General features: G+C 56.0%; 8 protein-coding genes and 1 non-coding gene across 9 annotated transcripts; 3 read left to right on the plus strand and 6 right to left on the minus strand.

Moving 5' to 3' along the window:
• Positions 1 to 20: 20 nt before the first annotated feature.
• Positions 21 to 3,114, minus strand: B0I36DRAFT_333476 (phosphoenolpyruvate carboxykinase). Its single transcript, XM_046155225.1, has 7 exons — positions 2,810 to 3,114; positions 2,637 to 2,688; positions 2,544 to 2,569; positions 2,413 to 2,462; positions 2,149 to 2,349; positions 1,004 to 1,710; positions 21 to 948 (listed from the first exon to the last, which is right to left on the minus strand). The coding sequence occupies exons 1-7, from the start codon at positions 2,922 to 2,924 to the stop codon at positions 312 to 314; spliced, it is 1,788 nt and encodes a 595-aa protein (XP_046007142.1). The 5' UTR covers positions 2,925 to 3,114; the 3' UTR covers positions 21 to 311.
• Positions 3,115 to 4,100: 986 nt separating this feature from the next.
• B0I36DRAFT_333479 (uncharacterized protein) lies at positions 4,101 to 5,185 on the minus strand. The gene has a single exon (XM_046155226.1). The coding sequence runs from the start codon at positions 4,948 to 4,950 to the stop codon at positions 4,411 to 4,413; it is 540 nt and encodes a 179-aa protein (XP_046007143.1). The 5' UTR covers positions 4,951 to 5,185; the 3' UTR covers positions 4,101 to 4,410.
• Positions 5,186 to 10,917: 5,732 nt separating this feature from the next.
• Positions 10,918 to 11,611, minus strand: B0I36DRAFT_333482 (uncharacterized protein). The gene has a single exon (XM_046155227.1). The coding sequence runs from the start codon at positions 11,275 to 11,277 to the stop codon at positions 10,978 to 10,980; it is 300 nt and encodes a 99-aa protein (XP_046007144.1). The 5' UTR covers positions 11,278 to 11,611; the 3' UTR covers positions 10,918 to 10,977.
• A 1,087-nt stretch (positions 11,612 to 12,698) lies between these two features.
• On the minus strand, positions 12,699 to 13,124 carry B0I36DRAFT_367416 (uncharacterized protein; the record flags this gene model as incomplete). Its single annotated transcript, XM_046159458.1, has 3 exons — positions 12,699 to 12,859; positions 12,934 to 12,993; positions 13,055 to 13,124. 3 exons carry the CDS (start codon positions 13,122 to 13,124, stop codon positions 12,699 to 12,701), a joined length of 291 nt encoding a protein of 96 aa, XP_046007145.1.
• B0I36DRAFT_27146 (uncharacterized protein) lies at positions 13,009 to 13,830 on the minus strand. Its single transcript, XM_046151291.1, has one exon. It carries the CDS (start codon positions 13,752 to 13,754, stop codon positions 13,206 to 13,208), a length of 549 nt encoding a protein of 182 aa, XP_046007146.1. The 5' UTR covers positions 13,755 to 13,830; the 3' UTR covers positions 13,009 to 13,205.
• Positions 13,831 to 15,910: 2,080 nt separating this feature from the next.
• B0I36DRAFT_333491 (uncharacterized protein) lies at positions 15,911 to 17,682 on the plus strand. Its single transcript, XM_046155228.1, has 2 exons — positions 15,911 to 16,911; positions 17,044 to 17,682. Exons 1-2 carry the CDS (start codon positions 16,057 to 16,059, stop codon positions 17,182 to 17,184), a joined length of 996 nt encoding a protein of 331 aa, XP_046007147.1. The 5' UTR covers positions 15,911 to 16,056; the 3' UTR covers positions 17,185 to 17,682.
• A 147-nt stretch (positions 17,683 to 17,829) lies between these two features.
• B0I36DRAFT_t171 lies at positions 17,830 to 17,916 on the minus strand. Its single transcript has one exon. It is a non-coding gene; the product is annotated as a tRNA-Gly (tRNA).
• Positions 17,917 to 19,568: 1,652 nt separating this feature from the next.
• B0I36DRAFT_252377 (uncharacterized protein) lies at positions 19,569 to 21,229 on the plus strand (the record flags this gene model as incomplete). The annotated part of the gene is made up of 3 exons (XM_046150682.1): positions 19,569 to 19,862; positions 19,921 to 20,867; positions 20,956 to 21,229. 3 exons carry the CDS (start codon positions 19,569 to 19,571, stop codon positions 21,227 to 21,229), a joined length of 1,515 nt encoding a protein of 504 aa, XP_046007148.1.
• A 1,531-nt stretch (positions 21,230 to 22,760) lies between these two features.
• B0I36DRAFT_27209 (autophagy-related protein 13-domain-containing protein) lies at positions 22,761 to 26,039 on the plus strand. The gene is made up of 3 exons (XM_046151300.1): positions 22,761 to 23,122; positions 23,194 to 23,292; positions 23,373 to 26,039. Exons 1-3 carry the CDS (start codon positions 22,880 to 22,882, stop codon positions 25,878 to 25,880), a joined length of 2,850 nt encoding a protein of 949 aa, XP_046007149.1. The 5' UTR covers positions 22,761 to 22,879; the 3' UTR covers positions 25,881 to 26,039.
• The last annotated feature ends 238 nt before the right edge of the window (positions 26,040 to 26,277 follow it).

Here is a 26,277-nt window from a genome sequence, read left to right on the forward strand (position 1 = left end):
ATGTAGGGCGGGATAGCATATGATGGTACTTTCTTTCCAATTTCGTCGATAGTGGCAAGATATGTGCCTGTAGGAAAATATGACTGGGATCAAAGAATCCGCGCGTCAAACTCATGCTATGTACAATTGCTCCTTTTTCCTCATAATCGTGCCGTCGAGCCCAATCAGGGCCGCATGCGCCGTTCAACAGAAATCAAATGATATAATTCATAACCCAACCGAAAAAAGGGACAGAACTGGAGTAAAGAAAGAAATCCTAGACAGTGGCCAGAAAATCAAACATGCTGAAGAAGAGACGCGCTTTTGGGGCCCTAAACGACAGGGCCAGCCGCCTTGACGTCGGGTGTAGCCTCGGACTCGTACTTCTTGAAGTTCTCGATGAAGAGGCCGCCAAGCTTCTTGACCTCCTCGTCGAAGCTATCGAGGCCAGCGGTCCAGGCAGTCTTGGGGTTCAGCAGCTCATCGGGGACACCAGGGCAAGTCTTGGGCACCTGGAGGTTGAAGATGTCGTAGTTCTCGTACTCAACCTTCGCAAGCTCACCCGAGTGGATAGCGTCCAAGATGGCGCGGGTGTACTTGAGAGGGCAGCGCTTGCCGCCCTGGGCGACACCAGCACCAACCCAGCCAGTGTTCAGCAGCCAAGCATTGGCAGAGTGCTGCTCAATCTTGTCCGCAAGCATCTTGGCGTAGCGCATGGGGTGCAGAGCCAAGAAGGGCTGGGCGAAGCAGGAGGAGAAAGTGGCTTGAGGCTCAGTGACACCGTCCTCAGTTCCGGCCATCTTGGAGGTATAACCGGAGATGAAGTGGAACATGGTCTGGGCGCTGTTGAGCTTGGAGATCGGGGGCAGGACACCGCGAGCGTCGCAAGTGAGCAGAATGATGTTGCTGGGGTGGCTGGGCGACAAGCAGGGAATCTTGGCATTGTTGATGTACTCGATGGGGTAAGCACTAGCAATACTGTTAGCAGCGGCCTACACGATGATGGGATTCTGTTCAGACTTACCAGCGAGTGTTCTCGGTGAGGGTGGCATCGTCGTAATCAACCTCACGGGTGACGTCGTCGAAGACAACATTCTCGAGGACTGAGCCGAAGCGGATAGCGTTGAAAATATCAGGCTCCTTCTCGGCAGAGAGGCCAATGCACTTGGCGTAGCAGCCACCCTCAATGTTGAAAACACCGTTGTCACTCCAGCAGTGCTCGTCGTCACCGATCAGGGCACGGTTGGGGTCAGCTGACAGGGTGGTCTTGCCAGTACCGGACAGACCGAAGAAGAGGGTGACATCGCCGTTCTTGCCCTCGTTGGCAGAGGAGTGAAGTGTGAGCACGTGGTGCTTGATGGGCATCTCGTAGAAGAGGACGGTGAAGACACCCTTCTTCATCTCACCAGCGTACTCGGTGCCGAGGATGACCATCTCCTTCTCGGCAAAGTTAATGGCGACGGAGGTTCCAGAGGTCATACCCTCGGTGTATCTGTTGGCGGGGAAAGTGCCGGCATTGTAGATGGTGTAGTCGGGGTGGAAGTGCTCAAGCTCCTCACGGGGAGGACGGATGAGCATGTTGCGCATGAACAAGGCATGGTAGGCGCGGGCGCAAATGACACGAACGCGGATGCGGTACTTGGGGTCCCAGCCAGCATAGCCGTCAACAACGTAAATCCTCGACCGGGTGTTGAGGTAGTCGATAGCACGCTCGCGGTTGATCTTCCAGACCTGTGGTGACATTGATTGTTAGCATGTGCCAAGCCTTTGTGCAACAGTAGAAGTGGGGCTGGCGGGCAACCCCGGGCAGTCAGAAGGAAATGCGGGGTGCAGGAACATGCGCCGCGTCTGGCCGGCCCATGACGCCAGCGGCAGGGATGCTGCACGACTCAGCCAGGACGTTGTTCCGGCCGCTTCTCGCCCACATGTGCTCCCAAAGCCAATCAGGTGGTGGCTTGCAACTCCCTACGACCTCGGGCCAGACCACACGATAGTGATGTCAAGGTTCGCTCACGTGTGACCAAGCTTCCGCAAGGGCGTTTTCGGGAGTAGTAGAGGCGCACCAAATGTGATTGGGCCAACGTATGGGTGGCACCCCGATTGCTCGTGTGCAATGGAGGAGGGCGTGCAGGTTGTAAATGGAGAAGACAAAACTCTGCCGCAACTTACCTCGGGAGACATGGGCTTGTTCACTGGTCCCCACCAAATGTCGTTTTCTGACGAAGGCTCCTGAACGATTCTCTTGTCTGAGGGGGAGCGGCCAGTCTTGGCACCAGAGTAGGCAGTCAGGGCACCGCTTGATGAGATGGCGGAGCCTTGCTCGTAGACGAGAGCATCTTCGTAGAGGGCGGCAACAGAGGGATTAGGGATCTGCAAGTATTGTGTGAGCCCCCCATAGGCGATACCGTTCTTGATGGTCTCTCCTCTACTTACAATGGCGACTCTGTCGTAGTCAATGTGCGCAGTCTCGTGAAGCTCGTTCTCTGCCCACAAAGTTAGTCTCTCAGGTCATCCTTCAGCTGACTCGAGGGGCTAGCTCGTGGGCCAGTGCGGGGAATATGTACCGAGTTCAGTGTGCTCGGCGTGAGGCCTGTGAGGAGATTGCGTTAGACAAATGGACGGGAATCGCAAAATTCGTGGGTAGTTGCGGTACTTACTCGACACCACCAGGGTGAAGGGCAGTCTTGTTGACCTTGTTACTGGGAATCACTAGCAGGCGGGCAGGAGCCGTTAGCAAACTAAAGGATGATTGCAGGCAGGGCGAGGAGAGGACGAGGGAGAGAGGTTCTTTGCGCATGGCCATCTGGTGTGGGCGAGAGGCGAGACATACTCTTGCGTTCTTGGTGCTGGGAATGGGAACGGTCGTGGAATAGCTGCTGAGAGCGAGGGCCTTTGATGGATGGATCGTGGTAAGGGGAGTTTGTTCTGGGGACGGGGTCCGACATGGCCTTTAAAGGTCTACGAGAGCGGGAGCTGGGGCAGGCTGGCGACGCTTGGCGACGAGGATAAGAGGTCCACCGGATACTAGCGGACGGGCGTTTTCGAATCTGTGGACGACAAGAGTACGGGGCAGCAAGGGAAGAGACGGCCCAGGTGTGGTGATAGTGGTGGGTAGCTGGTGCCGAGCTAAAAGACGTGGGCCGAAACCGAGGATATATGAAGACCGGTGGAGACGGCGACGATGGCTGACGACATTGGACTGGCCCGTAAGACCTGCCCGCCGTGCCTGGGCGTGGCCGCACGAAATCAAACCGGAGCGGCCACCCCTGCACCCATCGGGAAGGCCCCATGGCGGCAGGACAAGCCCAAGTCTGGGGAGCAGCGGCGGCAGCAGGGCAAGCGCGGGCGCGCCTGGAGACGCTGCTGCTGCGCCTGGAGAGCTGAGGCCAGGGCGGCGGACGGGGAACACACGGAGGACTGACGGGACTGGACTGGCGATGGGATGGTGGAGGACGAGAATGGAGACTGCAGAGGCACGGCAGGCTGCGGGGGAGCCCGGCCGCGGGGAAGAGGTTCATTGGGCCAGGCCGCGAACGGCATCGTCCCGGTGGGGCCTGCGGTCGGAATGAATCGCGACAGGCACCGTCAGGACAGCCCAGGTGCTCTCGACAAGGCCGCTGGCCGTGCCGGTGCGCGGCCTAAAGCTCCGCCGGGCACGCTGGGCGGCCAGTAGAACTCGAGCGTCGAGGTCTGAGCCCGATCAGGACGGGCATGCGCCGGGCGAGCTTCGATCCAGCCCGCCACGGCCACACTCGGCCAGGCACTTGAGCCACGGTAGACTTCCGTCTTGCTCCCCTCCACACCCCAGATCTGCCACAAGCGCCAGCCCCAGACTTCCCACGGATAACCTCTTGCGCTGCCTCTCCCGGCTTATTATCGTGCGGCACTCTCCATCGTACGTATTCACGTCCCCAAGATAGATGATCTTTCAACGACAACCCGGCTCCGCCTTGTGCAATCTGCCACAGGGGTCGGAAGCCGGCCGGTCCACGTAGCTGCGCAGCGAAGGCCATGCTGTCAAGGAAGAATCATCTCCCGATCCCAGCCGGTCGAGCCGTCGTTGGCTTTCCCACTGACATTGTGGATTGGACAGGGTTCACCCAGAGATTCGGATCTCGAGAGGACTTTGAGCGGTCTCGGTGCATTGGAATACTCAACGCCGGCGACGAGTATTGAGACACAAAGATCATGCCTGTGATGTCTCGTAAGTCGCGTACAGTCCGCATCACGAGGATTTCCCAACCAAGCACATGCAATACGACAACCGCGTATCGAGACCATGACACGGCAAGGTGCAAACCTGGGCAAGCGTTGTGCCTAGGAGCTTTCCCCGGAAATCTTGGCGAGTCGAGATGGGATCCACAGTGGCTGGTTAATCGCACACCTGCGGGCCTGCTCTAGACCACGACTTAGCTCAGTTTGAGCTGGAGCTCAGCAAACCCCGACATCTTCCGAGGCTACGGGGGAACCAAAGATGGGCCCTGGCTGCGGTGTACGCATTGGAATGAAGGTCAGCAATGGTGCTCCGCCATGCGAAAAATTTGAGGCTCTCGTGAGCGTGGCCGGGCGCAGTCTGATCCTGGGACAAGTGGAATTCATGTGGATGGCCGTTACGTAACGAGCCTGGCCAACCAGAGACCTGGTCGGCCACGGGTGCAGCAGGCCTGGCACGGCACACTCGAGAGCCTGTCTCAGAATGCCTGTGAAGACGAAAAAGCTGGTGAGTCGCGTGACGGGCAGGGACCATGCACCGAGATTGGATACGAAGGCTGTATCGTGCACGTGAGGGCCGGCGCAGTCAATTCTCAACGGCACAGACCAAGAACAGGACCGGAAAACGCAGCATGAACAGCAACGGAAATGGCATCTCGTCCCAGACCACTTTGCTCCTAGAGCTATCTCGGTTCCTTTCACATGGGAAACCGCCTGGCCCCATGGGAGTCTCCAGAGCCAGCTGGGCAGTGAAGTCATAGTGCGTTGCAGCCCCCACGACCCCACCCGAGCACCAATGGCGGGCCCGCCATTATCAACGACAAGCCATCGGGTGTTCTCGGAGCTCGTCTCTGGTGCCTGAGATGGATGGCCAAGTGCGCTCGTCGACGTTGCCGTGACGGACAATTACCCGCGGGAACACACATGTACGTCGCCCGGCAAGGCTCCGTCTCCGTGTCGGCGGCCTCTGAGACGACAACCCGAGCTGCTGCGCCGTGGATCGCTCTCGGAGGGCGTACGGCCCTGCTAGCAATGTCCCGTCAATGGTACGCGAGAGAATGGGCGTCATTCCTGCCGGCGCTTTCCATGATTTACGACTTACAACAGCGCCCGTCCCAGCATTCAATCTAAGGTCAGTGTTCATGTAAATGGTCTCTCCTGTCTCTCCTTACCCAAGCACTTCACATTTCCATGACAGCGTGTTCTGCCCTGGGGACACAACTATACACTCTGAGACACGCTTTATATCGTACTAGAGACTTTTCTCTTGCTGTCATCAGCAAGGGAGTCTCGTTCCGCCTTGCTGCTACCAGCAGATGAGTGCCTGCCGCATTTGTCTACGTGTCATCCGAGGCATATATCTTACGGAACACGAAAACACCTCACCATTCGTGTAAAGTTGGCCAGTAGAAGCAGGGCCAAGAAAGGAGGAAAGGCACCCCATGAAAATCCCGTTGAGCAATCCCGTGAGGCATTTCCAGGCTGCTCTTCTCCAAGCAAGCTTAGCCATGCAAGTGTCACTCATGGATTGGAAGTGCAGAAATGCCTCAGGCTCATCCCCCGGGCTGCCATCTATTGCGAAATATTCTCGGGTCGGAATGAAAGAGGCCTCCTCTCTGTCTGTTGAAAAGTCGCGCACAGAAAATGAGAGTGTTTCCATGCTCTTGCTCGAGCATAGCCATACCCGTGGTGTGCAATGAACGTGCCAATAAAAACGGAAAATGGCTCAAAACAAATGGCTCTCATGACAAGGACTCATCTGTCGAGAGCCACCCTGGATCAGCAATAAGCTTAAAGGAAATAGACTTGCAGGCCAAGGACTGACAAGCTCTTGCTCCTCTGTGGGAAACCAATCGTCTTTGACCGCCCCGGACGAAAGGAGGGTCCCCTTTTCTCGGGCCGAGCCGCCGAGCGGCAAGGTTGATGGTTGATATCTGACCAGCACGTCATGACCACTGATCTCCCTCCCTTATGCCGAGAGGCTATCCGGTAGCGACTGTTGCGGAGCTCCGATGCTTGCACAAATTTGTTCATCCACGGGTTCGTATAAACTCCGACTGCTCATGACACACAAAGTCATTAACGCACGGCTTGTGCGACGAGAGTTGAAATGGCGTAGTGGTTAGACATGTTCTTAAGAACAAGCCGGACCTGCCCGTGTCTGGGCATACATGCTGTGCCTTCTTTCCAAGCTCTGTGTGACCTCGATTGGACTTATCATCTTCATATGCCACATCACAAGCAGCGTGTGTCTACCACCACATGTCACTCGCAATGGGGTACCCTCATCAACGAGCGGAACGACTTCTGGCGTTGGCGTATAAGTCGTCCGTCCCTATGTCATCCTCAACCTTTCGACGAACAAAGGTAGTTTGCTTGCAAGAGACGCCCAAAACTTACCGGTCTGCACCAACAATGGCGGGTTTCCAGTCGTCCTTGTCAGCACCATGGGAGTTGCAGAGTCGAGGCTTGCACCCCGTGAGACTCGTTGTCTCCAGACAACGAATACGCGGACGGTAGGTACCTAGTAGACATAGCACTATCATATCTTGAAGCGAAACCAGGAACCGTCATGCATGCGGATAGTCATCCCTACCCCCAGCCAGCAGGTCCGGTGAACATGCTGAATGGTCTCGTCCAGCTGGAACACGTACACTGCCTGCCCGTCATACTCCTTTTGTTTCAGTCAAGAATCGCCGTGTCCGAGTTATACGTGAGGGGCGTGTGAGGGGTAGCCAACCCTGGGCTGCGTAGAGTATATTCAATTCGAGCGAGAGGCACGGATATTCTTGGCACGCCGCGAGGCCGTCGCGGGTTGGATGGATATGTTGACCAAGGTTGCAGGCTCTTAGATTGCTGACCCACGCACCGCAACCCGCGGATACTCAACGGACATCATAATCGTGTGTCAGGAGATAGTTCTTTCACATGGATGAAGTCGACCCGAGCACATCCTTTATGCTAATACAAGGATAAACAGCAACAAGAAAAGAAGGGGAAGTGCAGAGCCTAGTAGGGGTACTACCTTACACGCTTGCCGACCCGAAATGCTGGACTCGGCTCTCCGACTAGGTCAAAGCGTGTCGTGACTCAATTCCAACCACTAGGCCAGACGGGAAGGATTTGCGACATGGCTTTGAAATCCCCAACTACCCTGAATTTGGCTGTCTGTAGTAGCTTGAGTTTCTTTGTAAGGGTTAATAAGGCCTTACTTGGCTGGTAGGCTGGTCGCTGTGGTTCTCAGCCGAGATAAGCCTGGCGTACGCGTGCCTGAGGAATTCTGAGCAGAGGAGAATTCAGGGACTGCCACTATGGGGAATGGATGCTCGCTGTCGGGCGGTTGTAGATTCCCTGGCATGCAGATACGGCCGTAAAATACCCGCTGTTGAAGCTTAGAGTTGCTACCGTCCGTCCAACTAGCGAGAGAGAGAGAGAGAGAGAGAAAAGACAGAAACCAGAAAAGCCAGAGACTAGAAAAGAAAAGAGAATGAATTGTTCATGGACAGTCGCCTGCCGAACTTGTGTACAAACAATGATCACCGGAGACAACACTTACTGGCAACATGCCACTGCCGCAATAACCATGGGTCTGCAAGCAGGTATCTCAAGTTGCGGTCTGTCAGTCTACAGGGCCAAACACGGAAGTGCTCAGGTTGTACAGGTTGCAAAAGGAAAGGTTTTGCAGAAAGCTGCCACTTAGAGGGGCAAACATGGAGACCTTACGAATGGGACCATCGCCTAACCTGCCGTGAGGGAAGGGGATTTGTCTGATACTCGTGCAGTTATTGACATTGACACCTCCTACCTCGAAGCTATGCGAAAACAGAAGATTGTGGGCGCTGGCAGTATTCTTCATCATTGACATGAACTAACACCCGTGATGGTCACTCCTCCTTTAAGAGGGGCTGCAACAAAGGTTTGCCATATACAAAGATGTATCAAAGCCGAGATAAGTATCCGTCCGGGTAAGAAGAATTGAACAAGGAGATGCAGCGCCCGCCAATATCTGTGAACGCTGCGCCGTCATGGCGAGGACCCAAATTTTTTCTTTTCGCGGGACGCGACAGTGGGGGGGACATCTGCTAAAGTACAGAACAAACAAGCACAAGCTGCCAGTGGCCCATTTTTCTTCAATTTGTTGATGATGCGCGTCGGGCCGTGGCAGTTATTAGGCCCTATATGTGGTCGCATATGAGGTTGCACGGATTCTAGACCTGGAATCTCTGAATGAGGAAACGTAGGCGACAGTCAGAATGCCACGCCCGCTCGGAGCAGTACCACCAACCCCTTCTCACAGCGTATCGAACGACACACTCAGCTGCCGGGGGTCTGCTGTCACGCATGGGCGAGGTTTGCTCTGGCCCAATACTTCCTTTTTGTCGGTGACGAAGTTAGAAAACCGTCATTGATCGGAAATAGCACCCGTCGAGTCATGATCAGCATGCAATCTCGAAGGAAGACCAAAAAGAAAAGCAGATCCCAGAAAATGGCTTTCGGAACATGCCGCTGGTTATCTAATTCCTCAACGTTTGTCCCACTATTTTGTCCTTTTGTCCTGCGGATAACTCGACACATGCGCATCATGACCCGACGACGGCAAGTGCCGTCTCGGCGAGACATCATCATGCTTTTCTGAAAAGGAGTTACATGTGGACTTGACCACAATCAGGTATTGGTTTTTCTCATAATCCCGTGGCTCGATGCGGGCATTGAGTGATCGTAACCCTTTCCCCGGTGTGCAGGGCAGAATACCCATCAGACCTGGACGATTATCCTCATCGAGACTCGTGCACTGGCTAGGGAGGGTTGCCTCTTCAGAGTAGATGACGGCAACAACAGCGTCATCATCACCGGGTCGAGCCATGATCCCTGTTATAAGAGAGCTATATAGGAAAGCAAATTGCCCGGTACCACCCAAGATGCCTGCTTACCTGTCAAGGACCGGGATGGTGCAGCGAGACGTGCATGCCTGGCACGGCACGTGGCATTTTCGACAACTTTACAGCCATGCACGTACAGGCCACCGCGTGATCTGATACTTGGCGCCCTTTGTTTTGTGATATGTCGTGTTTGTCCCAAGATTTGTCGTGTCGGGTTGCAGCTCGAAATGGACGCTTAGGTACGTGCTGCCGTTGCTGTACCTCGAGGACTAGTGACGAATCACCCGAGTGGGATTTCTGTAGGATCTCCAGGATTAGCCAGAAAAAAAAAGTCCCCGTCCTTCTCGTCTGCGCCGGGGGTGCGAGTGGATTGGCCGCACAGACGATGTACGGGGACTTCCGTTTCCGGGCAGCAGGAGCCCAAAGGAAAGCACCCGGACCAATCGCTAAATGAGCCTCTTGCTTCTTCTGTTACAGACAGCGACTACGGCCAAGCACAACCCAGGGCAGTGCATGGTTATCGTTGATCCTGGCAACCCTCTACATATAAATTATCCTTGGGGCTGACGAGGCAGCATTGCAGGGATGTGTGGTTGCGATCGGGCATCGTCATTAATCTTTTTGTCCCATACGCGCGTCACAAGCGTCACAAGGTGTCAGAAGCGCGCAGGAAGTTTGCTGCCCAGCAGTGTTTGTGTGTGCAGGTGGAGAGATCAACGGCCGAAAAAGCAAGCTCAGTCAAGCATACGAAAGAAAGAAAGAAAAAAACACACATCTGAGTGATTTGACATATGGCAAGTCCCCCACTTATAGTCCGGGACAAAAGTTGCACTACGCAGGAGGGCATTCGCCAGCTAACACGGCAAGCTCCGCTTGCTGTTGGCAAGGCAGTCGCATGATGACCACCGCCTTTTCAGCCCTGTCGCAGACATCAGACGATGCCTTTCCGCTGAGACTGATGAGGTGGTTCGAATCCACCATGCCGCAGCAACAACAACAACAACAACAACAACAACAACAACATTGGGACAGTTCGGGTGTGTCTGTGGCAGGCAGGCAGGCAAGTAGAGACAATACGGCCGCTTTGGCACGTCAATTCTGGACAAGTTATACCGTTCTGTCCTCGACGAAACGTTTGCTCGTGCGCAGGGCCGAGTCATGAGACAGAAGTTGGGGTCGTTGCTCCCAGCCCCACACGGCACAGCGCGCAGGGTGCATTAGCCTCACACACGCACAAGCACGCCGCCCAGGCGGAGGAGAATGGACAGTTGGAGACACTGGCGGATCGGACAATTCAGAGACCGCCAAAAAGGACGAATAGCTTGTGGGCAGGGAAACGGGTAACCACTCTAAGGTAACCTTACGGAGTACTCTGGCCCCCGAGGAACCCCCCACAACCCTGTCTCAAACGGGAAATAACCAGCACGAGTCAGCCAACCAGATCACGAGCCAACAGCCCGCTGTTCCCGGCCGAGAATGCCCAAGGGTTTTCTCGGCCGCCAGCCAGGGGCAAATAAGAAAGCCTTTTGGTTGCTTTTTTTCCTTTTTCTTTCTCTCACCGTTGCTGTACGGACACGGAGCAGCAGCAGCAGCAGCAGCAAACAGGAATATCACCTGGGCTCGGCTGATGGAAAGGAAGCAGGACGGATGGCTAGCGTCGTCTCCTGGAACACAAATGGTGTGGATGGATGGATGGTGTTTGCTAGTGTGCGGCTCCGCACCGGTGAAGACGACCGAGGGCCTCTCCGTCTGTCTCACAGTAGACTCCGCAAAAGTCTAAATTGATAGATCCTCACAACGTCCTGCACGGCCGCGGAGAGAGAAAAGTATGCAACAGTGAGCTTGAGAGGAAACACAGAGGGGAAAGAAGTGTGTTTTAGGTACTTAGTAATCATGGTTACGTACGCTACGCATGCATATGCACCAGGAAGCTCCCAGCCATGGTGCTGTGCATACAGACATATTGACAACCTTTGACAACCGGGGACCCCCAACTACACTCACACATTCCAGCACCGTGAAATGACGAGAGAATGCCAATCCCTCGCACCTCCGTTTGCTGCTTTTCTGCTTTCTTCGCTTCCATAGGAAAAACAAAGAGGGCCGTGGCAGCAGACACTAGATCCTCCTGAAAAAGGCCAAGCAAGGGGAAAAAGAAACGTAAGCGCCGCTGCCGCCACTGCGGAAACCCCCAAGTCTCAACCATTTCAACCAGTCAACCAGCCAGCTTGCCACCCCCCCTCCCTGAAGGAAAGAATCGAGATATATTTCCCGAAAGACCATCCCTCTCTTCTCTCTTGTCTCGGGGAAAAGATGCTTAATCCGCCAAGAAAAACCGCTCGAGATGCTAGGTCTACTGCGTAAATCAGACCATATGTATATGTACACTTCCGGAGCGCAAGCGAAAGCAAGAAAATACGAAGTGGAGAAAAGATACGGAACAAAGGCGCTGGCTGGTAACACGGGGAGCCCATCCGCTGCCCTGCTCTCCCTTCTTCTCCTGCATTTCCGGCTCACAGATCATGTGTTATCATCGTCAATGCCACAGACCCCTTGTTGCTGGTCTTAGAAAGGCCCTCGTCCCAAAAACCCCCCTCCTTCCCCATCCGGGACCATCCGCGAGCATCCTCTCGAACCTGTTCCACCCCCCACTGGCCTTTCCCCCCCGTCACCCCCCTGACCAATTCTTGGGCTTCGAGAGTTTTCCCTTTGGCACCCGCGGGCGGGTAGGGTTGGCCTAGTCGCTGGATGCAGGGATCAGGGGTTCACCGCACGTCTGGGTTAGTGTTCCCAACTGCATGGGTTGGTGTCCCACGCTCTCGGGACCCAGACATACCCAAGCAGGAATGGGCAGATGCCGGTGTCCCTTGATTGTGCAGGAGTTGACGCCGGCCAGCACTGACTCGCGGGTCGTTAGTCGTACTAGTTGCTTGTTGGGTTTCAGAGTTTCGAGTGCCGTCGAGTCACCCTTCGCTTCCGCTTTCCCCGGGCCGCAAAGCTTCACTAGAAGTGGATGGGGTAAGTATCACATCCCCTGAGGTATGCGTCATGTAAGACCTGTCAAAGGTTGACAATCGGTGCAAGTGCCGTCTCGTGGATCGACCAGTCTATTGATGGCTCATTTGCATTGTCCAACAACGTAAAAGAAAATGCTGCACCACCCATACAGAAAAGAAAATCAAGCATTAGCAAAAGAGAACAGAAATGAAAACAGCATCGCCCGTTGTGCACCAAAACACCATGCCAACCGCCCAAAGATTGTTGTACAGTTCCCCGCAACCCAAACACACGATTTCTTGGCTCCTGTTCAGTTTCGGCGTCTCCCTGTGATGGGCCCCTTTGTGGGAGCACACGCCTCCACCAAGTCGATGTTTTCTGGACGGACGTCCGAATGTGTCTGGCAGTGCGGATTGCATCATGCCCCATCAGAAAGTCCTCCACCGACCAGGGAAAAGGGGTCATTTAATGTTTGCACCGCACGCTAGGCAAGCGGAAGCAAGTTCCGGCCGCGCACAGGGCGCGACAGGCCCCTGTCGTCATGGGCGGTCCGACCCAGGAACCCGGACCACAACCCCGTGGCCTCACCGCTTCGAGAACACTCGCTTGATCATCCGGGCTGCGGACCCATCACCAACCCGTCGCGATGATGGACTTGTTTGTCATCCAATTGAGTGCAGCCTCGGCGGCGTCCTCCTTGGCGTTGTTCAGGTTCTTGCCGTCGTACCAGAACCGAGCCGGGATTTGTTTGCCGTAGACAGTGACTGTGCTGGACCACGCCGTTCGCCCTCCTTTATGGGGTATGAGTTAGCTGAATGGCATGGGAAGTAGGCTTTGTTGTTGTTGTAACCCAGCTTTGTCTTACCTCGGCGATCGGACACAATCTGAAAAATTGGTGACTGGATCTGATACTCGCGGCATACGCCTGGGGACAATGGGTCAGCAAGCTGCCAATGGGATGTTGACAAAGGCTCTGTGGTCATTACCTTCAAGGCGATCTTGCCATGGAGTTGTGAAGCTCGCTTCGGTGTGAGTGTGCTTTGCCACGGAAGGCATATTGGGATATCCTGGCACGCTTGGAAGAACCGGGTGTGGTATTGGCTGCGTCTGTTGGACTTGATGCGCTTCGACTGTCGCTCAAGGAAGTTTGGCCGAGGGTAGAAGAAGGAGAGAGCGAGACGGGTATGTTGACAATATGGGGGAGGAGAGAAGGGCGACGGCTAGATATATATGGACTGGCAGTAGAAGTGACACGACGGGAAGGCCGGTAGCCGGAGCAGTGTGATGACAAGTGACGATCGTCTGAAGCACGGAGGCCCGGGAGACGGGATGGCGGACGGGGAGGCAATATAGTGGTTCTGGGGACGGGCGGGTGCATTGGGAAACGGCCCCAGGAGCCGTCCCCGGGGTGGACGAGGTCACGAGACGGCGGGTGGGAAATGGGCGTGTCTTTGCATCATGGCGACGGAAAAGATGGTAGGCTCGAGAGTCCAACGTCTGGATCGGACCCTGGCGGGACGGGAGCAGGGGACAAATGGAACTGGGACCGGTGGGCGTCAGCTGTGGTGCCCTGCCTGGCGTGGCCTGGGCTGGCCTGGTGGTGCAGGCCGGGGCGGCGGGTACACCTGGGCCACCCCGGGGACAGGGTTGTGATCCGAGTCGAGGACACGAGCGGGTCGTCTCCATGGCATCGTGGAGCGGGACAGGACCTGCTGGACTTGGACGTGAGCGAGAGCAGAAGGAGGGTGGGCGGGTGTCTGGCTGAGGCGTGTCCACGATGTTGCGTTCGTAAGGCGAGCCCGTTGACTGACCTCGCCTACTTACGCGTGTCCATCCCGCGCCTGCCTCGACGGGCCAGGCCCAACCATGACGTCCTGCCGCGGCACCGACCGGTCCCTGGGCTGCATCATCTCACCACTTGCATGCCACTGCCCGCGGACAGCACATCACCACGCAGCACAGCACTGCACTGCACTGCACCGAGATTTGGGCAGCACCCGCCCTCTTTGCCTGGGCCTCACTCGCTTCAACAGCTTGCTTTTTCTCCGCCATCTGGCAAGCCTTGCGTCGCGCTATGCCGCTTGCAGGGCCCTGCCGCCAGACCGGTTTCCTTTCTGCAGGCAGGGTCACCCCCCCTGGTGCATCATGATGCACGCTCGGATGTGCAAGCTTGCCCGTTCTTCAATCCTTCTCGACCCCTACGAATCGCCGCGGCGGCAACCCCCCACCCACTCCGCTGCTTATCACATCTGCCCATCTCGTCTCGCGATGGCTCCCCACGCCATGTCTCTCGCCAGTGTGCCACGCAACGTGTCCGGCGCAGAGCCTCCCACCAACGGCCATCGTCAACCCTCCTCCAGACAGTGGGTGACGTGGCAGTATGTTTGGATTGGGGGTTTCCGCCCGGCGGTCCGTGGATGTCGTCGGTCCCGTAGGTTCTGCATAACGAAGCGCCTGTTGTGCTGGCAAGCCATCCGGCATCTTCGTCAGCGACAGCGTTTGCGTCTCGATGGCAAATGCTGACTCGACTATATTCTTTCCCCCTTCCTCAAGACGTGGCAAGTGGCCACTCGAAACTGCCCTCACCCCGGTTGCCTGCCATGCAATCCACTTACACAACACCACGCAACACAACACGACAAGAAGTGACAGCTGTCTTCGACGCGGGGTGTTGATCAAGCGCCTGCCGATCTGGGGTACATGATGCACCTCGCATAGCCTGCCCCGGGATGATAGCAGCGAGGTCTGTTCTCCCATGCGAGTAGCAGACAGGAATCTCTGGGGACCAGGCGCGCACGGCTGCGGGAGAAGTTTCGAGGAAGCCTGTATGATGCAGGCCTTAACGGCACAAAAAGTACTGCAGCCCTTGCCCGAGCAGCGATCCTTGACAGTAAGATGTCGCAAATGCCGCAACAAGCAGAAGGAGTAAGTCAATCGTACCTCTAATCGATGGGCTGAATGTCCGGGTGCTCACACTCCATGTGTGGCCGCCTCTTCGCGAGATTCATGACTGCTCATTCTCGGTGGCTGGTGCGCATCAAGCATAAAAGATGACGCATGAACGGGAACCCGATCGGCCGTTGGGCCCACGGAGCTTAGAATCGCCCAGAATAGTCACCTCGAGTGCCCAGAAGGCGGTGGCTCTGTACCCGTCGTCTGTAGTGGACAACCCAAGGCCATATCTGGGCTGAGGTGAGAGAGGTCCCAGGGCTTTTTCGAGCATGTGAGACGTTGACTGTCAGGATACTAATCGCAAACGACAGGCCGGAACGAGTGCCCCTAGTGATCTTATGCCGTCGGATTATCTGGGATGGCGCGACAGGACACATTATGGATCCAGGGATGCTGTGGGGGCCACGGAATATGGCCGCACAATGCAAATTGCGGGGACGGAATCTGGGGTTCACCGCGCGCGCTAAAGACCCAGCCCTCAGCTGCCATTGATGTTTCCAGCGTGGCCGTGGTGCTGAGCATGGCTGCGAGTTTCTGGGAGAGATAGACTCACGTCAAGGATTTCGGCACGGCAGATGGCGGTCATTCTTGGAGTAAAAGTCAATGGGGATGGATGGAATACTTTGAGAGTGCCGCGAGGACAGAGAGACAGTCCCTTAAGACCACGTTGTCTATGGCCAGACACACAGGAACATAGCACGCACGACAGGCGCCGCTCTGTGGCGCTCAAGTCCATCACGGCAGGTCCACTTGAGAGACAGTTCATATAGTAAAGGTGGCAGACGGACAACGGCTGCCAGAGAGGCAATGGCCACGCCGGGGTTCGACGTCGCCGGGTATGGCGGAGTGGACCGACCCACTTGAGCTCAACCTCGGCACCTGTGATCTCGGCCCCACGACAGATCCGGGGCCGTGGCAGGCCAACATAAGCGCGTTTCGCTGGCTCCTCCTGTCCACCGACTGCCCTCACTTTGACCTACTCATTCCACCACGCACAAAAACACCAACACCAACACACACCAACCCCGTCTGCACAATGCCGTTCGACACAGAGCTCACCCGCAAGCTGGGCATCCGGATCCCCGTGGTCCAGGGTGGTATGCAGCATGTCGGCACGGCTGAGATGGCCTCGGCCGTGTCCAACGGCGGCGGCCTGGGCATCCTCACGGCCCTGACGCAGCCCACGCCCGAGAAGCTGCGCGACGAGATCCGGAGGTGCCGCACCCTCACAAAGTACCCGTTTGGCGTCAACATCACGCTCCTCCCGGCCCTCGTGCCGCCCGACTACGCCGCCTACGCGCAGGTCGTCATTGACGAGGGCATCAAGGTCGTCGAGACGGCCGGCAACAGCCCCGGCCCCGTCATCAAGCTGCTCAAGAAGGCCGGCATCATTGTCCTGCACAAGTGCACCACGATCCGCCACGCCCAGTCCGCCATCAAGCTCGGCGTCGACTTCCTCTCCATCGACGGCTTCGAGTGCGCCGGCCACGTCGGCGAGTCCGACATTACAAACTTCATCCTCCTCAGCAAGGCCCGGCAGACACTCAAGGTGCCCTTTATTGCGTCGGGCGGCTTCGCCGACGGCCAGGGGCTCGCGGCCGCCCTGTGCCTCGGCGCCGAGGGCATCAACATGGGCACCCGCTTCATGTGCACCGTCGAGGCCCCCATCCACCACAACATCAAGGAGACCATTGTCAAGGCCGACGAGACGGACACGTCCATCGTCATGCGCCGCTGGACCAACACCACTCGCCTCTACAAGAACAAGGTCACCGAGGCGGCCCTCAAGGTCGAGCGCGAGAGCAAGACGGGCGAGTTTGCCGAAATGGCGCCCTTCGTCAGCGGCAAGCGCGGCAAGGAGGTGTTTATCAATGGTGACCCAGAGTTCGGCGTAAGTGTTTTTGTTTTTCTTGGTTCTGTTCTGTTTTGCACAGTTTTGGTGCACATGCCAATTGCGACTCTTCGCTTCGGAAGGCGCTCTCTGTTCGCCCGTCACTGACTGACATGCCTTTGACGTAAACAGGTCTGGACTGCGGGCCAGGTCATCGGCCTGATCCACGACATCCCCACGTGTCACGACCTGCTGCAGCGCATCGAGCGCGAGGCCGAGGAGACGCTCACCAAGAAGCTCAAGCTCGCCAAGGCGGGGAGCAGCAAGTTATAGTTGCAGAAGCCGTCGACTGGGCGGGATGCGGATGTGACTGCAGGTAGCGAGCCTGTAAACAGCTGGGTTTTCAACATGGTACAGGACGGGGAGATGTTTGGTCAGTTGGTTAGAGAAGAGAGACCTCTCATCTCATGCTGATAAGACGACGCAGCCAGGACCGTGAGAGCAATGTAGAGCTTATAGATGCGCGTGGATGGATGAGCTCTTGATTGGAATAGATCAATGAGTCGCTTGCGGCCGAGATTCTCGCACATTCTACAAGTCCTGACGGGGACGTGACCTCTCACCGTGTTGTAGAGAATTGCAGTATTCCTAGAATCCAACACGAGTCTCGCATGTAGTTCTCGTGTGTAGATTTGATGCAGTTTTGGGAGGTTTCGTCCATTATGGCAGCTCACTGCTTGCCCTAGGGATGTTCTTCGCATGCGCAAGAACAAAGTGCCCCTTGTCGTGCCGTGAGATACATCACAGAAAGAGCGCTCCCCCCCCCTCCCAACTGCCCCACAAGAAACAAAGAAGAAGAAAGAAAAAAAAACATAAAAACGAACTGCAAAATATCCACACACCGTAACCAGCTGCCAGGAATAAGCCAAAAAAGATTGAACTTGACCACTGTGATCAGTGGTCAACCCAGTACGTTGATGCATTGACGGGGAGTCGAACCCCGGCCTCAACCTGCCTCGAGATGAAGATGGAAGGGTTGAATCCTAACCGTTAGACCATCAATGCTTGATGATGATTCGGTGATTTCCGATTGTGGATAATGCTTCTTGACAAGCTCTATATCCTGAGCTCATGAGCTACCAGTCTGGGTTTTGGTCAGGGCGGCTAGTTACGACAGCGCAAGGCAGCGTTGTTGCAACATTTGGGGTTTATCTGATTTGGTGCACTGTCTGTCGGACGCACACGTCAAATTGCGAGGATCCGAGGTATGGTGAGGACTGGCTCATTTGAGCGGTGTATCTGACTGACTGCTGTGGTAGAACATTGCAATGAGAATTAACTCATGAAATACTGCTTCCCGCACAAGACCCTGTCTTAACGAATCTACCCTGACCCAATATGACACGGTCTATCTTGATTCCACAGTATGAGCTTGTCCGCTCTGACCGACGAGAGATTGGAATTAGGCAGTCCTATAATGATCTTACGGTCAGGACTTAACCCTTCTATCTTCATCTCGGCTTAGGTTGAGGCTGTAATTCAAGCCCCATCATTATACCAACACTAGGTCAGCGACTGATAATAGTGGTCAAGTCCACCTTTCGGCTTTTTTTGTTCTGGCCATAGGCTTGCGCCCACTGACAGCTTGCAGGCCGGAGTTTTTCGGACCTTTTTTTCGTTCCCACTCTGTAGACAGCGTGCTGGCACAAGGTTACAATTTGACTTTGCCGCCACGCAAGGAACACCCGACCCCGAGGCTGTAAGCATAGTATCCACCACCACACCGATGTCTGTAGCTCGAACTTCAAGAGGTTTGGGAGTAGAACATGGCATATGTCAAGTACAAGGCATGAGCTGCTCCGCTCTCAACAACGACAGAAGTGCGATGACTGACCCCATCACAACTTCGGGGCGGGATGCAGAGATTCCTCACCGTACAGACCCCCCTCACCTCCCCATTACCAACGCGATCCCTGTCGAATGCGGGGAAAACCAGGCGACGATCACTTGGAGGCCAGGTCAGTGGTCATGACTCCTGCTGCGACCTCCACAAAGGCCTGATTCTGCAAAGGAAGCCCGGAGAAAGAACTAGGCGATCGCCACTGTAACTTGCCGTAACAATCTCTAAACATTCCAAGCTAGGAACTTGGAAACACCCCACTGCCCAAATGACTTCACCCTGCAGCGCACCAGGCTGGGGAAACAGGGGGAGCAAGTGTGGGGGAGGGAAAAAAGACCTTGCCCTTCTCGTGATCCGCAACAGATCTGCAGCGGCAGAGCCGACGGGTTATTTTCTCTCTGCTCCTTGAATGCATGGGACCTCAATGATCTCCTGCCCAAAACTGATGTGGTCTTCCCCGCATGCTACTGTACGTAGTACTCTCAATACCCTGCTAAGCCTCTGCTCGGCTCCTCTGCGGAGCCATTACTTCATCGCTCCAACGTACGATGGAGGATGACTGTCGTCAGGTGAGAGTTTGCCGACACCCATTCGGATAGGTGCAGATCAGCGTGCAGTGATTCCTTTTTTTGCGTAGTATGTGACTGATGGTGATCGGCATATGACCTGCAGGGCAATGAAGAAGGCGCAGTAGTATATAAGCAATGGGGGGGACCTCCGCGATGGTCGCCGTTTCGCCCTTCACGCTCCATGTGCTTGTTCCAGCACGAGTGTTGACTTGAGACCACCGGACATGATGCCCAAGACGGCACTTCTTATGCTCCAGTCCCTGGGACTTTGCGCCCTGGCTGGAGCGCAGTCGTGTCCCGAGTACATCGACTACTCCAAGGAACGTCACGAGCCCTTCTCCTCGGGCAGGTATCAGCTGTCGTACCAGCGACCTCCCCCAGAGTGCCGCAAGTTCGTGCTACCAGAAGTCGAGCAGGCGATCGTGGACATGAAGACGACGATTGCGGATCCCGACTTGTTTCGGCTGTTCGAGAACGCCTTCCCGAATACCCTCGACACCACAATTTCCTGGCACGGCTACGCTGCTGGATCAGATGAAGAGGTGAGTCGAGAGATGAATCACCTGGTTTCGCAGTGTGAATGCTGATTTCTGTGCGTAGCTCACATTTATCACGACGGGCGACATTGTCGCCAGCTGGCTACGAGACTCTGCGAACCAGCTTCGGAGCTACAAGTCCTTACTGGTGGCCAACGACTCGCACGATTCGCTCGCATCCCTATACCGCGGGGCCATTAATCTGCAAGGCCGATATATCCGGACGAGTCCATTCTGCAACGCGTTCCAGGCTCCAATCGAATCCGGCCTGCCGCCAGAGTTCAACGACTGGGTCGACAAGGACACGGTCAAGCCGGCATATGACCGCAACTTTGTATTCGAGTGCAAGTACGAGCTCGACTCCCTCGCGGCATTCTTGCAGTTGTCCTTCGACTACTACGACAAGACAAAAGATGCAGCGTTCTTTGGCAAGTACCAGTGGCTCGCCACCGTCGAGAAGATTCTCAACGTAACCAATTCGCTCCTCGTCGGCTCATACAATGAAGACGGATCTCTGGTCGAGCTGCCGTACACCTTTCAGCGTGAAACCACGAGTGCTTCAGAAACCCTATCGAACGATGGGACCAGCGCACCGATCAGGAGCGGGACGGGCCTTGTCCGCAGCGCGTTCCGCCCTTCAGACGACTCTGCCATCTACCAGCTACTTATCCCTTCAAACATGCAGTTCTCGAGCTACTTGGACAAGTGTGCCGCCATCGCGGCGAGCTGCGCCTCACCACTCGCGGGCGAGATGCGCGAGATGGCCAGCGGAGTGAGGGCTGGCATCGACAAGTATGCCAAGGTCAGCCACGACGAATTTGGCGAGATTTATGCCTTTGAGGTCGACGGCTACGGGTCGAGAAACATGATGGACGATGCCAACGTGCCGAGTCTGCTGAGTGCGCCGCTGCTGGGCTATGTCGATGTAGCAGACGAGACGTATCAAAACACTCGCAAGTTTGTCCTCTCGAAGATGAACCCTTACTACAATTGGGGGCCGGCGTTCTCTGGGTGAGTATAATCACTTCCCCCTTTCCCCCAAATCTTTTGGTGTAACGTCGCTCAAAGCACCAACAAACTGACGGGCTGCGGCATGTAGAATCGGCGGACCTCACCAGGGACCTGGCCAGGCTTGGCCCATGTCGGTCATCACCTCTCTACTGACCTCTGACGATGACGAGGAGATTCGTCTTGGACTCAGGAGTATCGTCTCGACGACGGATGGCTTGGGCCTCGTTCACGAATCCATCAACACCTTCAACGTGAGCGACTGGACGCGGCAGTGGTTTTCGTGGGCCAACGGGCTGTTTGGGGAGATGTTGCTGGACCTGAACGAGCGGAAGCCACATCTGCTGAGCGAGAGCTACCAGTAGTTGACTGGCTTAGCGGCGGTTGGCGTGCTTAGCACAATGCTGCCGTGGACGCTAAGGTGATCACGATCAGATGTTCAAAGAGGTCTGGCCCTAAGCACATCTCTGGCTCTGTTGATCTAGAATAAGAAGGACATTTCCAAATTCCCGTGGCGTTTCGCAAGGTGCTCGAGTTGGCTGGCACTATGGGTAGGCCTAGCCCAAAGAAGCTCCGAGACCGGCGCATGGCGACAATGCGCGTCATTAAGCACCTGGCTCACAGTGGACAGCGCCTTGGAACCAACTGCATTGGAGAACAACTGTGTAACGACGCTGTGCGATGTGCTACAAAGAAGGTATTATTCATGGCATGCATTTTGCAAAGTAGCAAGCTCTTATCAGCATTTCCGTTGCCGATGCGAGTGGCCGGCAGGCAGTAATGAGGAGGAGGGGGCTCTCTTATCGCCCTTGGAAGAGGGTGGTGACAATTGACCTTCTGTGGCACTGGAGGGGCAAGCGGAGACGGGAGTTGTGGTTCTTATCATGGATCATCGCCAGGTGAGCCGGACTGGAGAGAAGGTGGCGATATGGGTGTATTTAGCAGAGCTGAATTGAGTCCAGAGTGAGTGCGTTGCGGGCGGCATCTGGGACGCGCAGGTGATTCACCCTGCCAGCCTTGGGGCTGCTTCTTGTGAATCGTAGATGGTGACGGCAGGCGGTGATTATGGTGGCAGATGAGCAGTTGCTGGGCTCTTAGCACGTCACGAGGCCGGCCCCATCTGACCAGGACGGCGGCCCGCCCGCAAAAGCACGCCCCAAGCACTGGTGGTGCAGGGCTTTTGGCTTATCGCCCACCCCCAGACTAGCCCTGCCCTGGACGTGAGACGGGGCTACTCCGCGAGCACATGGCCTGGCGAAGCACGGAGCTCCCTGTCCCTGCCCTGAGCCGCCGTCATCCACTGACGTGACTCGGCCTCACCCGCCCTCGCCGAGGCCGCCGTCCACCCTATCGATCCCAACATCGAGTCGACGGGCTCTGATGCACCTCCGCGTCTTCTTGTACGTCCAGCGTTTCCGGCTGCATCCCCTTGTCAACATCGGTTGCCATCACCATCAACACCATCATCATCATCGCCGTCGAATGCACCACGCCTGCTTCTATCGCTTCAGCATCTTTCGCAAGCGCTCCGATCCCCAGCATCCAACGTTGGAGCTTACAGCTCACCACCCTGCTGCCGCCCGCGTGTATCCTTCCGGCTCAGCCTTTCGTAGTTCGCATCTCCCGCCCCCGGCGCCCGCGTTCCGCCTGTCTGTCTGCCTAGTCGAGGCAACCCGTCAAGGCTGCCGTCGCCCGACTGAGCAATCTTCCATCCACTGTGTCGCGCAGTACCCCTCGCTCGCTACAGGCTGCAACAACCGAGACTGGAGCTTCTGATTGAACAATGGACCCCAGCACCCTGTGTGACTCAGGGCAATAATCACAACATCACGACTCTTCGAAAACCACAAGGCAAGACTGCATCGCGAAGCCCACGAGGCGCCATCAGTCCTGTCGTCGAACTGTGGAACCGCCAAATTCCCTTCGTTTCCAGCCGGCTCGAGACTGCCGAGCGACCATTGCATCCCCACGACAGTCACTTATGACCAGAGGCCCTTGGTGGCCATGACATCTGCATGATGCACCAGACACCTCGCTCTGCCCCGCGCCCCTTCTCTCCCGCATCTTCGCCTCAAACGAACCCTGCTCGAACGAACAACCCCAGAGATCCAACGAGTCCCGCACCGAGTTCCCCACGGCCGACATCAGAAGCCGAGTCCGCCTCGGATCATGCAGCAGGCATGTCCAGGCCCTCCTCAGAACGGCCGTTTGGAGGGCCAACCAAGGACTCAGTCAAGAAGCTTGACCAAATTATACAGGTACACCACCCTTGATAATCAACGACGAGACGGGCAACTTGAAATGTGCCAGCTGACACGAGGCAAAACAGAATGTCTACTCAAAGGCTGGAACTATAATTCTGCAAGAGCGCATGCGAGTTACCCCAACCTTGGTAGGGCGGACACTCGAGAAGAAAACAAGCAGATGGGTACGTCATGATATTGCTCGCTAAATGCATCTAAAACGCGGTGCTCAATTTTGACGTCACATCTAACAATGGTTCCACAGTTCCAACTTGACACGGACGATATCGATGATTTCAAGGACGAGTTCCGGACTTGGAAACAATGTGGTGGGCTCGACAACCGCCCTCCGCCTCTCATCATTGAGACATACTTGGATACCTCACGGCTGAAAAGTGGTCAAAGTCTGGTGATTCTCGATGACAACGGGAAGCGGTGGGACGTCGTGGAAGCTCTCACTGCATCGGACGCCTCTAGTGATAGCAGCTCCGGCTGGCCGTCAAAACCGAACCCACATGTCATCCTTGAGCGCTGGAAAGTCGAATTGAAGGGCACGATACCAGATGACCTGGACGACTTTGGAGCCCAGCTCCCCACTATCTACAAAAAGGCCATTGTGTTGTGCCGGTCAATATTCACTACCACCGGTATCCTTCCGGCGTGGAAACTAGCACGAAAATCGAAGACCCAGGGTATTCATCCTGCTAGCCAAGTGCGCTGCCGTATTAGAGCCAGCGACTCTCTTGGAAGTGGCCTTGATGCCTTGCGGTCGCCCCTGTTCGATGGTCCCGCAGATGTAGCTACAGACTACATGTTTGGCCAACTGGAGGTTCCAGTGGGACGCTTTTACGTCTCTGTCTCCTACCGCAACAATTGCAACTTTCAAGTTGTCGAGACGGAGTCGTTGCTCAGCTCTCGCATCGGTATAGCGATTTCTGACGACATGTTCAAGCCCTCGTTGCCTCACCGAACACAAACCGAATATGCCAAGGCGAACCGGCGCGCCTTGGAAGTTGGTTCCTTGCCCTACAGTCGACAGACTGGGAACATCACAGACAACCAGCAGCGTTACGGCAGCTTGTCAACATTCCATGGCGAAGGTCCCTTGGGAACCAGTCCGATATCTGCACTGAGAGCTGTCAAAGCACCCGAGTCAGACACAAGCTCTCCTCCGGGGTCGCGTCCAGAGAGCATTGAGCCACCTCCACATTCTCTCCCTATCACTGGGCCCGCGCGGCGGCCGTCAGTCCGCACAGGTACGAGTGACAGCCACGGGAGACGACCATCGGTTTCATTCCAATCGTCACCCTTCAAGCATGGCTCTCTCTCAGGATCGCCTGGGCGGAGACTACATGGAGATGAGGCGCCATTCTCCCCGAGCTCGCTCAGCCGTCTTTCTGGGCCGAACACTCTGACCCATACACGGAACCGATCGTCTCTGACGGCTGGGATGCCAGCATCACTCCGAGGAGGGCCACCTCAGCCTGCCACGGACAGTTTCGTGGCTGGTTCGCCAAGGCCGAGCGTGACCAATAGGTTCAGCAGTAGTTTCAGTCACCGGCGCAGTCGTACGTCCTTTGGTGGCACAAGCAGGGTTGGTGATGACGACCAGAACAGCAGCGGAAAGCAGAGCCTGGCCTCATCTCTCGCCCAACCTGGCTCTGGGCTATTGAATGAAGCTGGAGGCGGTGGCAGCTCTGGTTCATTCCAAACAGATGATGATAACATTCAGGAGTTCCTGAAGGTATTGGATAGCAAGAAGACTCTACAGAGTTTCGAGCCATCCAAGAAAGGCGAATCGGCCACGAGCAGGACACGAGCACAACTCAATAAGTTCCAGCTCATGCGGGAGTCCAACAATGCGCTGACCGACTCACTCAACTCGTCCACACAATTGCAAGCGCCATCGAGCACATCAAGTAGGCATATCGCCAACATTCCTGGTATGTCGACATCATCATCGCCTGGCAAACCGTTGTCACCACACACGCCACACACGCCAGCGGTGCCCTCCAGGCTAAGTGAAAATTCGAGCATCGACCACGAGCCGACTGTTCGGGAGACTACCATCACGGCTGTTGGAAGAGCTCCAACCAGTGCAGCGGGCACTACAGCTATTGACATTCCGATCTCACCTCGTCCTTACACCCACGTGCGGAGATCAAGCTCTGCCGCGCAGAAGCATCGCGTGCTGGCTGATGATGAAGATCAGCGAAGCATCAGTCTTGGTGCTGACGACCGGGAGCCCCCAAGCCTTAGCGCCCTGCTAGGACGGAACATGGCGTCGGGTGTTGACGACGGGGATGCCTCGCCTGTCCTGCAGCCACCTGCAGATATCACCACCACAGAATCACCAAGCGTGCCCGGCTCGGGATCAGCATCGGAAGAACGCGAAACGCGGCCACCAGGGGGTCTATATGCTGGGTATTCGAGCTCCCCATATGGTCGGCGTTACGGCAGTAGTGCAGGAAGAGGCGCCACGCCGCCACATTCAGGCAGTGGCAGCCTGGCGGGATCCAGTACGGGCCGGTACGGGAGGGGATACACACGCGCGCGGCCAACAAGCGGCTTAGGTCCTCTTGGAGGAGGGCCCGCTGGAGATGAGCCGGAGGAAGAACCGCTCTTGTTTGACATGTCTGAGATCAACAGAGACCAGTCGCGGCGCAGTATAGAGGAGGGCCGCGGCGGAGGCAACACTGGATCAGGCTCAGTTGGTGATAGAGGCGGGCCTGGTGGGTATGAGGCGGCTCATAGACAACGGCGCTGGCAGTAGGATAGAATGGTGGGATGCTTGATGCTGTCACGAGTCACGCCAGCCATGATATAGAACACCAGTTTGAAAGGCAATACCTAGACTGTCTCAGGGTTTCCAAACACAGAATGACTGCGAGTATTTGAAGAAATCCCTATTAATTCAACGATAAGATTTCCGCAAAGAGAAATGTCATGTGCTGCCTAGTGAAGGCGAGCTGCTCACGAGAAAGTCGTCAGGCTTCCCAAACCCCCTTGGAAGTTGGGCCCGACTGCGCCGCGCGCTTCTCGTGGCCGATGGTGGCTGAGCGAGGAGCAGTTGTGGGGAGAGCACTATTCCTGGACTGGCAGGCTGCAGCATATCGCAGCTAGGCGGAGCAGAGACCCGGCATGGCAGGGCACCTACAGAGGGCAGGCAG

This window comes from Microdochium trichocladiopsis (genome assembly GCF_020744255.1).
Source record: "Microdochium trichocladiopsis strain MPI-CAGE-CH-0230 chromosome Unknown B0I36scaffold_10, whole genome shotgun sequence".
In the NCBI taxonomy this organism is placed as follows: domain Eukaryota; kingdom Fungi; phylum Ascomycota; class Sordariomycetes; order Xylariales; family Microdochiaceae; genus Microdochium; species Microdochium trichocladiopsis.

Coding starts and splice junctions, on each gene's coding strand:
- B0I36DRAFT_333479 (XM_046155226.1), bottom strand. CDS start 4,950: ATGACTTCACTGCCCAGCTGGCTCTGGAGACTCCCATGGGGCCAGGCG.
- B0I36DRAFT_333491 (XM_046155228.1), top strand. CDS start 16,057: ATGCCGTTCGACACAGAGCTCACCCGCAAGCTGGGCATCCGGATCCCC. Junction 16,912..17,043: donor ATGGTGACCCAGAGTTCGGC/GTAAGTGTTTTT, acceptor TGACGTAAACAG/GTCTGGACTGCGGGCCAGGT.
- B0I36DRAFT_27209 (XM_046151300.1), top strand. CDS start 22,880: ATGATGCACCAGACACCTCGCTCTGCCCCGCGCCCCTTCTCTCCCGCA. Junction 23,123..23,193: donor AGCTTGACCAAATTATACAG/GTACACCACCCT, acceptor GAGGCAAAACAG/AATGTCTACTCAAAGGCTGG. Junction 23,293..23,372: donor AGAAGAAAACAAGCAGATGG/GTACGTCATGAT, acceptor ATGGTTCCACAG/TTCCAACTTGACACGGACGA.
- B0I36DRAFT_333482 (XM_046155227.1), bottom strand. CDS start 11,277: ATGGTTGAGACTTGGGGGTTTCCGCAGTGGCGGCAGCGGCGCTTACGT.
- B0I36DRAFT_27146 (XM_046151291.1), bottom strand. CDS start 13,754: ATGGAGACGACCCGCTCGTGTCCTCGACTCGGATCACAACCCTGTCCC.
- B0I36DRAFT_333476 (XM_046155225.1), bottom strand. CDS start 2,924: ATGTCGGACCCCGTCCCCAGAACAAACTCCCCTTACCACGATCCATCC. Junction 2,350..2,412: donor ACTACGACAGAGTCGCCATT/GTAAGTAGAGGA, acceptor CAATACTTGCAG/ATCCCTAATCCCTCTGTTGC. Junction 1,711..2,148: donor ACAAGCCCATGTCTCCCGAG/GTAAGTTGCGGC, acceptor ATGTCACCACAG/GTCTGGAAGATCAACCGCGA.